At 31.3% G+C, this 16,387-nt stretch overlaps 2 protein-coding genes across 2 annotated transcripts; both read left to right on the forward strand.

Moving 5' to 3' along the window:
- The first annotated feature begins 561 nt into the window (after nucleotides 1–561).
- On the forward strand, nucleotides 562–5,698 carry LOC134266168 (uncharacterized). The gene is made up of 5 exons (XM_062748400.1): nucleotides 562–706; nucleotides 2,206–2,301; nucleotides 3,133–3,259; nucleotides 5,081–5,171; nucleotides 5,540–5,698. The coding sequence occupies exons 1-5, from the start codon at nucleotides 562–564 to the stop codon at nucleotides 5,696–5,698; spliced, it is 618 nt and encodes a 205-aa protein (XP_062604384.1).
- A 7,534-nt stretch (nucleotides 5,699–13,232) lies between these two features.
- On the forward strand, nucleotides 13,233–15,714 carry LOC134266169 (uncharacterized; the record flags this gene model as incomplete). The annotated part of the gene is made up of 4 exons (XM_062748402.1): nucleotides 13,233–13,312; nucleotides 13,677–13,906; nucleotides 14,747–14,888; nucleotides 15,583–15,714. Coding segments are annotated over exons 1-4 (583 nt in total), but the record flags the coding sequence as incomplete, so codon positions are not given.
- Between the last annotated feature and the right edge of the window lie 673 nt (nucleotides 15,715–16,387).

Here is a 16,387-nt window from a genome sequence, read left to right on the forward strand (position 1 = left end):
AAAATTTTCAAAATGATCAAATGAAAGTTCTATCCAATAGCGATTTTTAATGGGCTTTCAAATGGGAAACAATATCTTACCACAAAAAAAAAATTACTAAAAAAGAAACATTTTTTAAAAAGTATGCTTATTTCGATTCTTCGATTTGTCTTTTGTATCATTTCAAAAGTTGATTTAAAACTTGGAGAATCTTGTAACGAAGATATTCAATTCATAGAACTGGTTACAACAGACAATGTGACAGAACATTTTCTAATTGTTCGTGTATATATGGATTTACAGAAAGTGATGGTCATTGCTTGAATAGTAAGTTGAAAGAATTAGTTTTTTGTTTCTTTTTTGTTTCTTTTTTTATTTTGAATTTATTTATTTAAAAAATCATCCCCTATTTTAAAAAAAAAGCCTTTATAAATTCCTTTATAAAGAAATATTGTATATTTTCTCGAAAAATATTGAGATATTATGTTTTTAATTTAAAATAAACGTTAATAAGCTTGTGCAATGCAACATTTTCATGTTATAAAAATTTATATATGCTAAAAGACGCAATCAGTATTTCAAATGGTTATTTTGGGTGGATTAAAAGTAAATGACACCTGTATATATGACGAGCAATGCAATGGAACATCCAACAGTACTATCTGTAGAGAACACGTGTGTGTCTGTATGAAAGATTATATTAATAAAGATGGAAAATGCCAGCCATGTAAGTCAATGAAGAAAATACTATGACCATTTCATTCACAAGGATATGCATGTACAATATGATTTGTGGAAACGCACTTTGAAATATATAGCACTTTGAATAAAAAACATGTCAAAGTGCGTTTAAATTGAATTAAAAAATCAATGCACTTTAAAAGAAAACTTAAAAGTGCGTAAAATTGCTCACCGAATCAGCGCACTTAATCTTTTTTTAAATGCATTAAGATTTTTACTATAGAGACAATTCACGCAATTTGAAAAAAAATGTACTAAACAAAAATTCTGGACTTAAAGTTTAGTAAATGAGAGCATTAACTTATATATTACATCTTTCAAAAAACTTTTGAATTGATTTTGCCTTATCGAGAATGAAGAGAAGACGGGTAGAAGGTATCTTTGACAAACCCTTTATTTTTTCTATACGCAAGCGTCGGTAGCAAATTGAAAGTGGATGGGTTGGTGGGTGGGTGTGGGGAACTTAACCAGAATAAAGATAATTCCCATTTTTCAATGCCTTTATTGTGTATCTCTTTGCAAAAAAGTTTTGGGGTTAAGCAGCCTTCTAGATAACTACTCTCCGGTTCCAATGTCTAAGCTACATCCAAATATAGGCATTTACATAACTGGTACCTGTATCACGTTGAAATTCTTTTTACACAAAATACATAAAAAAAAGATTTTAAATACAGTAAAAGATTTGAGAGAGGAAGAATTTTCAAAGGATGGAAGAAATCAAAATAACTCCTTTTCAAGAAAAAAAAGTTATGCTTTAAGTAGATCACTTGTAGTGCTCCCCTACATTTTTCAATTTATTACACCTAACACAAAAATGAAAGCAAAAGAAATTATAATTTTAAATAATCATTTTCCCATTATCCTTAAAAGGCCTATTTTCCTTTTATAACATTTACGAAAATCTACATGTAACATATTTAAAACGTTTATTTCTCAGATCCTAAATTGATCTTATCACTGAATACACCAGTTTCAAATATGTATCATGCAAGTACCTAAATTTTACAAATTTATTGACTAAGCCATACACTTTATTTTTCATGAAAGTGCATTAATATGGTCAATATTAACGCACTTTGAAAATAATTTTATTTTTCAAATTGCGTTGACTTAGTCCCAAATTTTACTCATTATGCGTTGTTTTTTAAATGCAATGTAACAATGGTTTCTATCCTATTAGTTTACAATGAACAACTATATTTCATTTCAGAGAAATTACTTTTATCTCGATTTCAATAAAATTTTATATTCTGGAGTGTAAATGAAAATCCCTTTTTATTCCTACTATGAAAAGTCCTATGACAGGTCTTTTTCTTGGTTTGTTTTATATTTAAATTAAAGTATTTGTCCGCTAGAAATTTGTTAAATTTGTAAACGTATAAAAAAAATTAGAAAATTTGTGAATGATACATTATATATTTATTTTAAACTTGATAAATTGCAACTTGTAAATGATACAACCTTTAATTTTAATTTAATCATTAGTTTTTGCAGAAATTACAACGACTGACAGGTCCCAAGACAGGTGGTCCGTAACTACAGCTGCCCTTTTGAACCTCGAGAAAAATATTTACAATCAGAGTATTGATTTTTTATTAACTACATACAAGAAAATTTTTCGTTATTTCATTATTGATGAAATTCTAAATAAATTTAATTTATATCAGTTACATCTAAACACCAGAAATTAATAACGCATGAAAAGTTAATTATTAATTGTTCATTATATTATCAACTTTTCTCATTGAATAAGACAAAAACGAAAAATTTATATTATGACCTAACTTTGAAAAAAGTTCGATTAAGGTGTTTCCTTCCTCACACCTTTATAGGTTAAAAGTGCAAAAACTGCATTTATTTTCATCTAATATACTTTAAGCTTTCCAAGTATTGCAAAAAATGTAAAGGTCACCATATTTTTTAAGATGCGAAACACATATAATTAATTAGAAGTGTTTGTCAGTTTTGTAAACAGTATTATGAACAATATGTAAAAACTGGTTAAAATGCATAATTCTGATGCTGAGTGTTCCTAATTACTTCCTACTTAAAGGATACTTTTGATTTGTGAATATCAGGGAAACCATTTTACAATAAAGAAAATGCCTGAATGAAGAGATCTTGGAAGGAGTTATTGCCCTTTTCAACATTTTTTGAAAATTGAATAATTGATTAAATACATAAAATATGCATTTTTTGAATTCTTTAACTTAACAATATTTATCATAATTACACCTATTGTAATGCATTTTTCCAAGAGATATGATATCGTTCTATTAGGTATGAATTTTAACTAATTACAGTTTTTGCAAAAACATATGACATCATAGGAAGGTGGAATTACCTTAAATTCGAATTTTGATTTCGTTTTCAATGTACGAATACTCCTATTTATGTTTTTCCTACCTTAAGCAATCTTGAAATATAACACAAGACATCTGGTTGTAGCAGCAAGTGCGGGATTTACTTTGGGCATACTTGGATGTTTAAGTGCAACATTAATCATCAATAAATGCAACAGAAAATGTAAACATAAAAGGTATAATTTGATTTTTTTTTATTAAAATTCCAATGAAGAAAGGATATGGATATTAACGAACAGTATCCAATATCAAAGTCCATAAAACAATACATAATAGGAACAAAGCAAGTATGGACCTCAGAGGTGGTATCATGTGCCATGGAGGCGTGAGCATCCCCTGCTGACCGGTCACACCCGCCCTGTGCTCCTTTTCATGATCAGGTAAACCGTCGTCAATTCAGTGTATAAATAATGGACTAACAATTAGTATGAAAAACGTCAGTCAGCATTTGATTCAATGATAAATTGTATTTGCTGACAAGGTCAATGTATCGACTATAAAACTTACGAAATGACTTCAAACGAGACTGTTGATATTTTTGTTTCATCAACTTTATTATCAATGATTTACATCGTTTAAGAAATCGTTCATACGTAGAGCATGATCTTGCGTATCGGATCAACTGAGATATATATACTCCGTATGCAGGTGATGAAGGTTTATAGGTGCATAAATAAGGGAAGTTGACGATAGAAAAGTTAAAGTCATCAAGTTATATCTTATAGCTTTGTTGTTAGATAACCAATAACGAATTTTTCAAGTAAAATATCCAAATATGAAACAAATCAGTCAGATTCTGCGGTATCTTTTATCTCAAGTTCACCAGGGTATATTGTATCGACGTGTGAATGGAAATTACCATTATTAATTGATAATACGTTATCTATATATCTAAATGTCGAGTTGAAGGCCACAGCAAGTGCTTTCTTCTTTTCATGCATACTATTTTGCAAAAATTGCTTCATATGAATATAAAAATAGGTCTGCTTATGACTGAGCGTAATTGGTGCCAATTGGAATTCCAATAGATTGTTGGAATACCTGGTCTCCAAAAATCACATAGATATTGTCAATCAGATACTGATGCATCTCTTTGATGTCAACTTCAGAGTACTTGTGTGAGGAATCAGAATGTGTTGTAACAAAGTAATTTTGCAAATGACCAATGACCAGGTAAGTAAATGTATGAGTTCCATTTTGTATTGAAAAAAAAATTGCTGTCAATGATATCAAAAAGCCTAGACTTTTATTTATCTTTGGGAATGGTTGTGTATACAGTTGAAAAGTCGTAATTTTTTAAGCTGTTGATTTTGGTAAAATCTTGTGATTTCAAACTATCCTAAAGTTCTTAATAATTTTTGAGTATTCACATCTGTTTCACACCACTTCTTGAATATATTGTTGCATGTATGTCATAGAATCAAAAGAAGCACATTTATTTTTTTTTAATTAAGCTATTTGTGTAATACTCAAAATATACTTGACCAAAATTTCTTAAGTTTTTTAGGAGTCAGGATATATTTTTTTCCATAATTATGTTTCTGTAGAGAAAGTTTCGTGTTAGGGTATAAAATGATTTTTTTATTCATTTGATTTCACAATTGTTTCTTTGTTTTTTGAATCGACAGTTTTCAGTAGACTCAAATTAACAAGAGTTACTTCCCGGTTGCCGCCATTTTGGTGGTCAACCTAGTAATTTTCCCTCTTTGTCTTACCATGTTTCGGCGGAATGAAAGAAGAATATTTGGGGGAAAATGTTTATGGAATAAAAATCCTTGCATATTTTTCAGAAAAACAATGTTTTCTATACCTTAAAGCTTACAAGTACCAGTGTAAAAAATTAAAGTTGGTTGTATAATGAAAGAATCTGAGCAAGTTGACCCCCACTATGGCGACCAAAGGGAAATGACTCTTGTTAATTTGGGTCTTCTTAAAACTATCTATTGTTCGTACATTTTCTGAACGATTTTGTTCATAAGTTTTTTTTTTAATTTCAGGTGTAAAAAGTTACCGATTGTTAATAATGTGAGCTATGAAAATGATAAAAATTCTTCTCACCACATGGAAGCAGAAGCCTCATTTTCAAGGGTAAAATCTGTGTGTTTGGGTGTACATTGTATTTGATATATGCATATAAAATAAATCTAGTCATTATGTTTAAATGTATGTAGATTTTGTCCCATTTTTGTGAAAGAAACTATCGTGTACATGTACATGTAACTTTGCAAAAAAAAAAAAAAAAAAGAAAAAGAAAAAGCGTGTCTTGCACCAGTTGAAACAAAACACTTTTGAATAGATTTTATGTAAACATCTGTCTTTTTATGTATACTGTAGTTCGAAAACGCGCTGCTTGAAAGTAAACTTTAACTTTAATAGGAGTTATTTGGGAAAAAGGGGAAAAGTTTGTCTTTATCTTCAGTAAACTGTTGTTTACGTCTATACTATGTTTTTTGAAGGAACAAGTCATATACACACCAGAAAACACAAATGTTGGAGGGGCCGAACGTGGAGATTCTGATATATACAACCATCTACATGAGAAGACGGACAGGCCAGACATGAATGATTATGACCATGTACAAAATATGAGAGGTGTATTGATAGCTGAACTTTGAAAACCCAGTCCACAAAACAGGAAAAAAAAGAGAAACAAACAGAAATGTTTATGACTCTAAATGTGTTTGTGATATTAATGAGATAAAATTAAACTATTGTAATATTCGATGGCTTGACAATTCATGAATGATGATTAATATATGCAGCCTTAAACAAAGGAAATGTCTACTAATAAAAGAATATACAGCATGATAATAAGAGGACTTTGGAAAAATATTATTGGTGATTCTTACCCTATAGACCATTGATTCATTTTATATTCCCATCGAAACCAGATGTTTATGATTTCAAATTGAAATTTGAATCAAAACCTTACCATGGTTCGATGTTTTCCAGAAAGAAGCCAAAAATAGGACAGTTAATCGTGATTTATACATAGGGCACATTCGTTACAGCAAAGTATAAAAACAGAAAAATAACAATTACTAATCGAAAGATATTTTCCAATAACGTGTGTGCCAATATTGAAAAAAAGAAAACAAGAGGCCCATGGGCCATATCGCTCACCTGAGTAACTTTGGTAATGCAGTTCTTTACCAGATTTCCCCTCTTCCTCTATCAATGTAGCTCCCTCCACCCCTAATACTCCCGGTCTTAATTTTAATAATTTAGAATATACACTACCGCAGAATGCTTCCACCTAGTTTCAGCTTTCCTGGCCCATGGGTTCTTGAGAAGAAGGTTTTTCCTATATATTTCTATATAAAACTTTGATGCCCTATTGTGGCCCCGCCCTAATCCCCGGGGGTCATGATTTGAACAATTTAAAATCTAAACTACCCCAGGATGCTTCCATATAATTTATGTGTCAGCTTTTCTGGATCAGTGGTTTTTGAGAAGATTTTTGAAGATGTTTCCTATATATTTCTAATATAATTCTATGTAAATCTTGGATTCCCTATTTTGACCCTGCCCTACCCCCGGGGTTCATGATTTCAACAATTTAGAATCTACATTACCCACCGGATGCTTTCACATACGTTTCAGCTTTCCTGACCCGATGGTTCTTGAGAAGAAGATTTTTAATGACCACATTACTTTTGTCGTTCCTTAATTTTCTCCCCTTAGAAGGGAAGTTTGCCCTTAATTTTAAGAATTTAATATAAACTTCCCATTAACAAAAGATTTTTTTTACCAAGTTTGGTTAAAATAGGGGCAGTGGTTCTTGAGAAGAAGTTAAAAATATAAAAAAAAAAGTTTAAAGACGGACTGACGGACAGCTAGACGGACGGACGGACAACGGACAACGGGTGCTAAGAAAAGCTCACTTCAACTTTCAGCTCAGGTGAACTATAAATCATTGCCTGAGAAAGAGCTATAACCACAAACCATCAAACATTTTCATCATTCATTTTGTTTTACACAAATGAAAATATCGATCCAAAAGGGATATATATATACTGAAAGGAAAAAGAAACGCATAATAGCATAATAGCGAAATATATTTAACTATATGGCCGAAAATTATGAAAATTGGTCAAATGTGTATTTTGATTACTGTGCACTAAAATTGCTGGTCAAAATTACTCAACCATGAAATGTATGGCGTCACGTAGGGGAAATGATAACAAGCCAAAAACACGTGCATGTTGATGATGACAATTTTATGATCACATTCTGTGGTGCTAATCGATGCATTGGAGTTATAGACATCGTTTTCCGCATTTGCAATCAGTATTAATTTCGTGCAATCATGGTATGGCTGACGGAAGTTAGACTGGTTCCAGTAATTAAATTGCGTAAGTGAATAAAAAGGCAACAAGATGTTGCTGTGCAGTTTGTTTTAAACTTTTCAACAAAAAAAGGTTTTTCAGTTGTCAGAGAGTAAATTAAAAGGTTTCCAACCAACCACGGCGGTGACGTTGACGCGTAACAGCGTCACATCAAGACAGGGCTTTTCATCATGTCACCTCGGTTGTTGTCAAGGTTTTATCACTGAAACCGATATTTATACAGCAAACTATCATACCAATATTTTCACCCTGAAATTGACAGAAATTCTCTGCTCTAATTTGCTCCGCGAGTTTGGCGACTTTTACGTCGATTTTACTCTCACGCGCGCACGTACGCGTCGTGTGCGTAATGTTTTTAGCATGTTTACACTGGGAAAATGTAGCCAGTGTTTGTCGAGTCTTTCTCACAAACATTCACGTGTACCAAACCAGCTGGATTCTGTAAATTCTATCCTAAATTGAAAATTCGTGGCACTCATTTGGCGGGGGGATTTGTTTGCTTTGGAATAATACAGCTTCTATCAACCATCAAGACTATCGTCGGAAGAGTTGAATAATAATCAAATGAGAAAGATAAATGCTCTGCTGAACTCAATGCACAGGAAAATCAAGGCTGTTACCAATGTGCAAGGGAAATGATGAGAATTTTTATTTTAATTTTGGGGGGTATCGACTAACTCAGGAATTATCAGTCAAAGTCACACAAGATTTTGGCAACTTGTAGATTAAAGATGAATTAAAATGTTTGATAACAATACTGGAAAACATTTTCGAAATAATAGTTTTAATTTAATTTAAAAGTAAAATATGCGTTTCTTTTTCCTTTCAGTATATTCAAGAAGTGGTGTAAATCAGATGCAGATACTTTTAAATTCTAAGGAACTTTTGGAAATTTTGTAATCACAAGATTTCACCAAAATCAACAGCTTAAAATCTTGCAATTTTTCAACTTTATACACAACCATTCCGCACGATAAATTAAAGTCCAGGCTTTCTGATATCATTGACAGCTGCTTTTTCAATAAAAATGGAACTCTTTTACTTACCTGTTAGTGGTCATTTACATTTTGTTCAAAAACATTCTGATTGCACACACAAATACTCTGAAGTTGACATCAAAAAGATGCTTGAGTTTCTGATTGAAAATACCTCGGTCATTTTTGGAGACCAGGTCTTCCAATTTCAATCTATTGGAATTCCCATGGGTACCAATTGCGCTCCGTCATTAGCAGACTTATTTTTGTATTCATATGGGGAAAAGTTTTTGAAAGGAAGAAAACACTTGCTGTTGCCTTCAAATCGACATTTAGATATATCGTAAACGTATTGTCAATTAACAATGGTAATTTCAAATCCTATGTCGATACGATATATTCCTGGTGAGCGTGAGATAAAAGATACTATTTACAGATTCTGTTTCAAATTTGGATAATTTACTTGAAAAAGACGTTAATGGTAATCTAACAACCAAGCTCTATGATGAACATGATGACGCTAACTTTTTTATCGTCAACTTCCCATACTTATGCAGTAATATACCTTCATCACCTGCATACATGTACGGAGTTGATTCGATACGCAAGAGTCTGGTCTACGTATGAACAATATCTAAAATGGGGTAAATTATTGACAAGCAATTTGATGAGATAAGAACATAAGGTAGTCCGATCCTCAGGTTTATCAGTGAAGTAATCAAAAATACTGTCTCATAAAAGTATCTCTAAATCTAAATCTATAAAAGTTATGTAAATTTATCCACAGTTTTTCTTTAAAGTTAAAGATTAAAGTTAATCATATTATATTTAGGGAAAAAAGTCAAATCTCCAATATCTTTGCAGAAAAAGCGAATTGGAATATCAGCCATGCATTTTCTATTTGCAAATTGATTAACAAATACATTTTATGTTTAAAAACTATAGGTATCCATGCATTCAGAAAATTGTCCTGATTTTTATACTTATTTGGTACATTGTGTCTTATATTTCTATCATGTATTCTATAATACATAGTGTAAAGGGCTTTTGCTATCATTGCAAGACACCAAAGATCACTTCTTATTTCATATCATGCTAATAAGCATGATTGGTTTCTAAGGCTGGATTCAAGAAAATCTTATTTCTCTAAAACTGTGTATTATTATTTTTTTTCCTTTTATAGGGTACAAATGTAAACTTTTAGATAAATAAAATGAAAATTGTTGCATGAAAAAATTTCATTTTCAAGCATCATTGAGATGCATTTCGAATTAAATATTAATTTTTGGAGTTATCCTTCCTGGCTGAGGATCGGATATCCTTAAAGTCATAATTTCGTAATTTCTTTGGTCGATACAATGACCTTGTCAGCAAATGCAATTTATTATTGAGTCAAATGCTGACGGACTTTTTTCATACTTATTGTTTGTCCATTATTTTAACTCTAAATTTGTATTTTTCTCTGTATTTTTCAGTTATTTCTCGGTCATGACAAGGAGCACACGGCGGGTATGATCGGTCGCCAGGGGATGCTTAATCCTCCATGGCACCTGATCCCACCTCTGATTTTTTGGAGGTCCGTGTTTGCTCTGCTCCTGCTTTTTATTGTTTGATGCACTTTGATCTTGAACACATGTACCGTGCGTTATCTCCATATGATCCATTGTAGAAAACACTTGTTTTACTCTCCGTATGTATGCATTCGAGATTCACTTTGTTTTCAAAGATCAACCCTAAAACCTTGTTGTGAGGAAAAATTTGCACCTTTATCTAACTGGAATATTCGAATGACATGTAGGAAATATTTCAAGATAGGGAGGACAGGGCACAGCAGAATGCCATCGTTTCAATTAAACATGACCGTCGTGGCCAAACGTTTTTTTCTACAATTTTTTCTATCTTTCAGACATGTAAAACCTGTCGGAGAACCATAACGGCGGATTCTCCCGGACTTTCTCACGGAGAGTACCACTGGCATGCGTGTCCACATTGTTTTAGTTGTCATGGGTGTGGGCGTAACCTAATCAACCAACAGTTCCTCCTTAAAGATGGACAACTCTTTTGTTCTGTGGACTGTAAACAGCTAACAATGACAATTGATTGGTCTCAAAATGGAATTCAAAATTTGCATATTCATTGACATTAACTGGATTACAGAAATATTTTTTGAAGAAAAATAAAACAAACTTCATTCAAAATGTATTTCTAATTGATAAAAAATATTAGATAATTTACGATGTATTGCGCAATTAAAAAAAAAAATAATAAAATGCACATTTTAATGATGTCAGGTTCAGTTTCAAATTATGCCATATACATGTAATTATCAGAAAAAATAGATTAATGTTATTTATTATTTTTTCTTTTTCTAAAGAAGATGCATTGTTTAGCGAGTATCTTCTACTGACCTTTTTTGTTAGGCTAATAATTATATTTTTACATATTTAAAGATAAATGTAGCAGGTCAAGATTCAAAATTTGTTTATCATGATTTTTTTTATAACTTGAAATTGAAAGAGGTAAATTACCTGAAAATATATGCTTTTTTTGTTATTTTACAGAGCGAATAAGAATGTCAAAGTTCAAGGGAGAAGTTGAAACACTCTTAATAGTGTAACGAAGTTTCTCACTCCCCCAAGAAACCTGATTCTTCTTTTGGTGTTCTTCGCTTTTCTTCCAATTTACTTGTTTAAACAGACTTTAGAATTGCCTATGGTTGTTCGTAATTTTTTACATTTCACGCAATGGGTAGACCTTGTATCAGTTTGCAATATTCGCTTGTAAGTTATTTCACTCATAAGAGAGGATAAAAACTCGGTGCTACTCAAGACGATGTTAGCAGGAATAGATTTCTCGAATTTTTTTTGTTTTGGTTTCTATATCAAAGTACTCGGAAGTACAGAGAGCCGGGCTCATTTACAGAGTAGAATGAATTTCTTACATGAATCATACGTTTATATTCTGATGAAAAAATTATATTAAAACTATCAATATAAATGATAAGACACTGACAGTGAGTTTTCGATCCTAATACCACGGTCCGGGTTTGTCGCAATCAGAATTAATCTGGTACCGCAGCTGAATGTAAACAAACAGGCCTGTCTGGTTCCCTGTCCTGCTTTACCTTGTATGTGTAGAGAACTACGATAACACTGATTATCAAAAATTCTTACGCTAATGTACAATGTTCTTTGACTTAAAACTGAAGTTTTCAAAGTCATTACTACCAATGTTTTATAAAGATAAAACTTCGTTTTATAAAAATATTTTTGTTGCTTTATTTAGCGTTTAAATTATCTCAAAGGCGGTTGAGAAGAGGAACTATATTTTTACTCGTAACTTTGAAATGGCGACTATGGGGTCAGCTTCCTGCCTTGAACAGGATCACATAAGCCGGCAATTGCTCTTTGAGCAATAAGCCCGGCTAAAAACTAAGTTTAGCTAAACTACAAATATAAAGAACTAAATATGAATTCATCATATGACGTCACACCAGAATGTTGTGCACTGAAGCGAAACATCTTGATTTTTGCCTGAAAATCTACTAAAGATAGAAAAATAGAAATTATAGCTTAACTTTTTGAAATCACGTCCATGATTTCGAAAAGGGATGTTACTCAAGTGCTCAAATTGAGTTCTTAGAACTTGCGACAAGAAAACAATGATATGATGGTAAAATAGTATTGGATCTTTCTGTATAATGTACAAAACCATTTATCTTTATATAGAAAGGAATTAGGTCATCATGCTGCGATAACGCTGTTCTATTTAACACCAGAGTGTAAATTTGTTTGTTTACCTGTGAATACAATGCAGACGATTTGTGCTTTCGTCGCATTGAAATTACCCTTTTATTTTTTATAAATCTGTTTGTAGCTTATACATGTATAGATTAATCTATTGAATATACTATATATGGCTGAGGGAGGTCCGTGAAACAGCCCCGCTTAGCTCTAGAAACCTACATTCATCAGCTACTTTCTGCAATATACAGTTTAAATTAAAAACGACACATCAATGTGGTCTAAATATGTATTTCATTCTTAAGTCAAATGTTTATTTCACTTGCACAGGTTTGATACGTGTTTCTGATCTGATAATTATTGATGACATTTGTGATTTAGTGGAGAATGATGTCCGCGGCATTTCTTTGATCTCGGCAATAATCGTAGTAGAATAAAGGTTATATTTACCAAACGTGTATGAATATATTAATTCATTGGTGTATAACCATGGTCGGCACACTTTTTATAACTACTTTTAAGATGGGTATCTTTTTTTTAAGTAGAAGGGCTCTAAAACAATTTACCTGTATGCCAAAAATGGTAAGGGACATGAAATTGTTATATGAGGAAATAACGGAAAGTCTAAATCAGAGTTACTCTTTATAGGATTGAAATCCTGTATAAAATGCATTCTTTTAAAAATAATTGAGACTGTAATGAATAATTTGCTAAGTGTGTTTTATTGGCCGTTTTAAATTCTGTATTACATAATTTACAAAATTTATATAAAGAATTTTTTAAGAAGAATAAACAATGACCCCATAAAAAATGCACCAGAAATTCATCTTAATATGAATGGTGTATTGCTTTTATCCACACCTTTCTGCCTAAAGGTAGGGAATGATAGTCAAAAAATGTTTCTATTATGAAGAACTTCATTTTATTTATGATAAATGTTAGCTCAAGCTCGAGAGAGAGAGAGAGAGAGGGAAAGAGAGAGAGAGAGTCTGATCTTAGATATTGATCATCTAAATTGTTCGCTGTGTTAATAAAAAACAAGAGTATCCAATAAATCTACTAATACACAAACTAAGATTCCATGATGGAAAGTGTTTTTATAATAGGAATTTCTACATGTATAAGTTTTTTAGTTTGTATCACTGGAGCACAGGCACTCAATTGTAAGTATATAATGTTAAATGTCTCCTCTTTCAAACAGCAACTTAAAGATTTGCAACGTATGTGCTGATATGTCAATTTGCTTGAAAGATTTTACCTAAAACCGTTATATACGTCAAATTATGACAAAAATATCGGTTAAGGCCAATTAAAAAATATATCATATAATATGCTTATGTATGTTTTAAGTTAAACATTTATTTTTAATATGTTTAATAACAAGAAAAAATTTTCACTGTTAACTGTACATGTAATAAATTAAACAGTATTGTAGACATGGAGTTACTCTTGCAGTCTTTCCTGGTTGTTTTTGGTTCCATTTTTGTAGTTTTCTTGATTATACATGTAATTTTTATTTTTCTGTAGATTCTTTTGAAGAATACCAATGTAAAGGCGACATACGGATTGATGAGAACACAGAAGTGTTTATATCATACAACGGAGGCGTGATAGATTCTTTATGTTACTTCATGAACTTTCTTGGACGAGATTCGAAAAATCTGAAAGTTTACCAGATTTGTATGGAGACCATCAGGTATCACGACCCTGACTGCGCCATTCTAGTAGGATTGACTAGCTCAACAAAGTTTGCCAGGGTAATACCTCAATAATATATATTGTGGTTCATCATTTTTATATTGTATGTTTATACAAATATTTATCGATTATCAATCTGCAATTCTCTATACATGGAAGATTTCGCCCACGTTTTATTTTCGCCAATTTCACCCTATCCTTATTTGGGCGAATTTAAAACGGAACGAATTCAAAGAGTACAGTATAATTACAAAAGTATGACTGGGCGAATTTAAAACGGAGCAAACTTGTCTGCAAGTGTGAAAGGGCGAAAATAACCCTCGATACAATAGACGATTACAGTTTTAAATAGTAAGAAAAAGAAACAATCATTAAAAACTTTTGCGAAAGAACAGCAAGCTAGAATCTTCAGTATGATATTTATGTAAAAGCCTATTAGTATTACATAAAGCAAATTTATGTTTGCTCAAACTCTGATCCAGATTTGGTCACATAACACAATTAAAGTTTTACGCAGGAATTTGTCCAGGAAAACATCTTTAAAATTATTTTCTAAGGCGCAACAATGCCATGGGTACTTATATTTGCATATTTAGGATCATTATATGGAAGCATATCAGGTGATATGGATTTATATTTCCTCATTGATGTAAATTTAGGTTTTGGCCAAGATTTGTTATTAAACTTTTACAAAGGAATACGGTATATAAAGAAAATCATGTTTATATATATTGGCAGTGCCATAGTAACTTAGTAGAGTGATTTGGCCAATTGAACCCGTTGATTTGATTAAAAAGGCATATTTTTTGTTTATTTTCAAATGTTTTATTCTTAAAAGTTTCAACAAAAAAGATGGAATTTTTTTTTATTGAGTTTAATCATCTTTGAAATAATTCAAGGATTTCAATTGTACTCACTCGCCACCTACTGCTGTCTGTTTTGACCACTCTTTGAAAATCCACATTGAACCCATTTCGATGGAAAAGTCTTCAAGAAATTCATCTTTTCTTTTTAAAGTTGTGGCACATTTAACGGCAGATAGTAAGTACAGATGAAAGAATTCGATGCTATTTTTAAGTTTCATACTTTGATTTTTGTAAAGAATTTAATTATTCAGAAGTAAACAAACAGGGAAATAACAAGATCCATTTTTGATGAGACTAATACACGAATAAAAGCTTCGTTTCAAGTCAAACTAATCAAAAATACCTGGTATGTTTAATTCTAAGCATTTCAGGAGAATTCGTAGAAAAACAGAACAAGTCCTACATTAATTTTATACCTTATAAAGCTGAGAGATATTATACCGGTACATAGAAATAAGAGTTGCCTGTAATTGGTTCTACGGTCTTGTGTACCACAGATGTGTTGAGGTACATGTATCTTTAAATAACGATATAAATCAAATAACTTAAAACAATAAAATATACGTATATATATTAAAAACCCTTTGCGTAATTCTTACCGAATGTAAGTTGGCAAATACTTAAGGCATGTGTATGATTTCTTTATTTGATGTTACTATCCTTACCAGATGCAAACCGCCTTATGTTTGATATTTTATTGTTCTTTTATTTACAATTTTCAAATCTTTATGAGTATACGACTTATTTATCAGTCATGTATTCGTGAACAATTAATATTGTGAATTCTCTTTCAGTGAAAAACAATCTTCACTGCTTCCATCAAGTTTCTTGCTGCAAAAATATTTAGTAATGAAGATTTTGAATTTCAGAAATGGAATTAATCTGGACACTTTTAGCAGCAAGTGGTGGAAGTCTGGTACTTATGATAATAATTATTGTAAGTGGTAAACGAATAAAAAGCAGACTGCAAAATACTAAGAAGAAAGAAGTGTACGAAACAGGTATTGTTACTTTTCATGGAAATTTAATTGTACATGTAAATAAAAATAATATAAGTACAAGTATGATGTCAAAAATTATATCAATTGTAAAACTTATATTAAAAAGGATATAAAATAAATATTACAAGCATTTGATATTTTTTTTTAAAAAAAATAGTGTGTTTTATATTTACCACAGATAAGATTGAAAGTAATGAAATGAAAAAAGGATATTTTTATGATCAGTAAATGCTATAGAATCAGGTAAATAAATTATCATAATAGATAAAAGACAGTCACTATAATTTCAGAGTGTGAAATCTACGAAAACTCGAGTTTTAGCCACGAATGACCATAATGAGCATAATTCCCACAGAACCAAAGACATATGCCCCAACTCAAGGAAAAAAAAAACTTCTTCAAAATGTGCATATCTTGTGAATAATCTTGTTGCAAGTCGTAGATACCATTAGGATCACATTTATATAAGCATTTTGATAGAGTGAAAGAAAATTTTAATCTGGATGAGAAGCTACGTTTTTGTAATTAAAACTCCTTTCAGTGCTGATAATACAAAGTTTACATAAGTTTGCATAAAGTCAATATTTAGGATTTTCGCTTTCTTCATTGTGATTTTTCTTTTTTCCTTTATATTTTTCTGAGAGAGATAGTTTTCGAGAGAGAGAGAGAGAGA

The sequence above is a fragment of the Saccostrea cucullata genome, unplaced genomic scaffold, assembly GCF_032062105.1.
Source record: "Saccostrea cucullata isolate Sc308-1 unplaced genomic scaffold, CSIRO_AGI_Scuc_v1 ctg9915, whole genome shotgun sequence".
Lineage (NCBI taxonomy): Eukaryota > Metazoa > Mollusca > Bivalvia > Ostreida > Ostreidae > Saccostrea > Saccostrea cuccullata.

Coding starts and splice junctions, on each gene's coding strand:
- LOC134266168 (XM_062748400.1), top strand. CDS start 562: ATGGTTATTTTGGGTGGATTAAAAGTAAATGACACCTGTATATATGAC. Junction 707..2,205: donor AGATGGAAAATGCCAGCCAT/GTAAGTCAATGA, acceptor TTTAATCATTAG/TTTTTGCAGAAATTACAACG. Junction 2,302..3,132: donor GAAAAATATTTACAATCAGA/GTATTGATTTTT, acceptor TCCTACCTTAAG/CAATCTTGAAATATAACACA.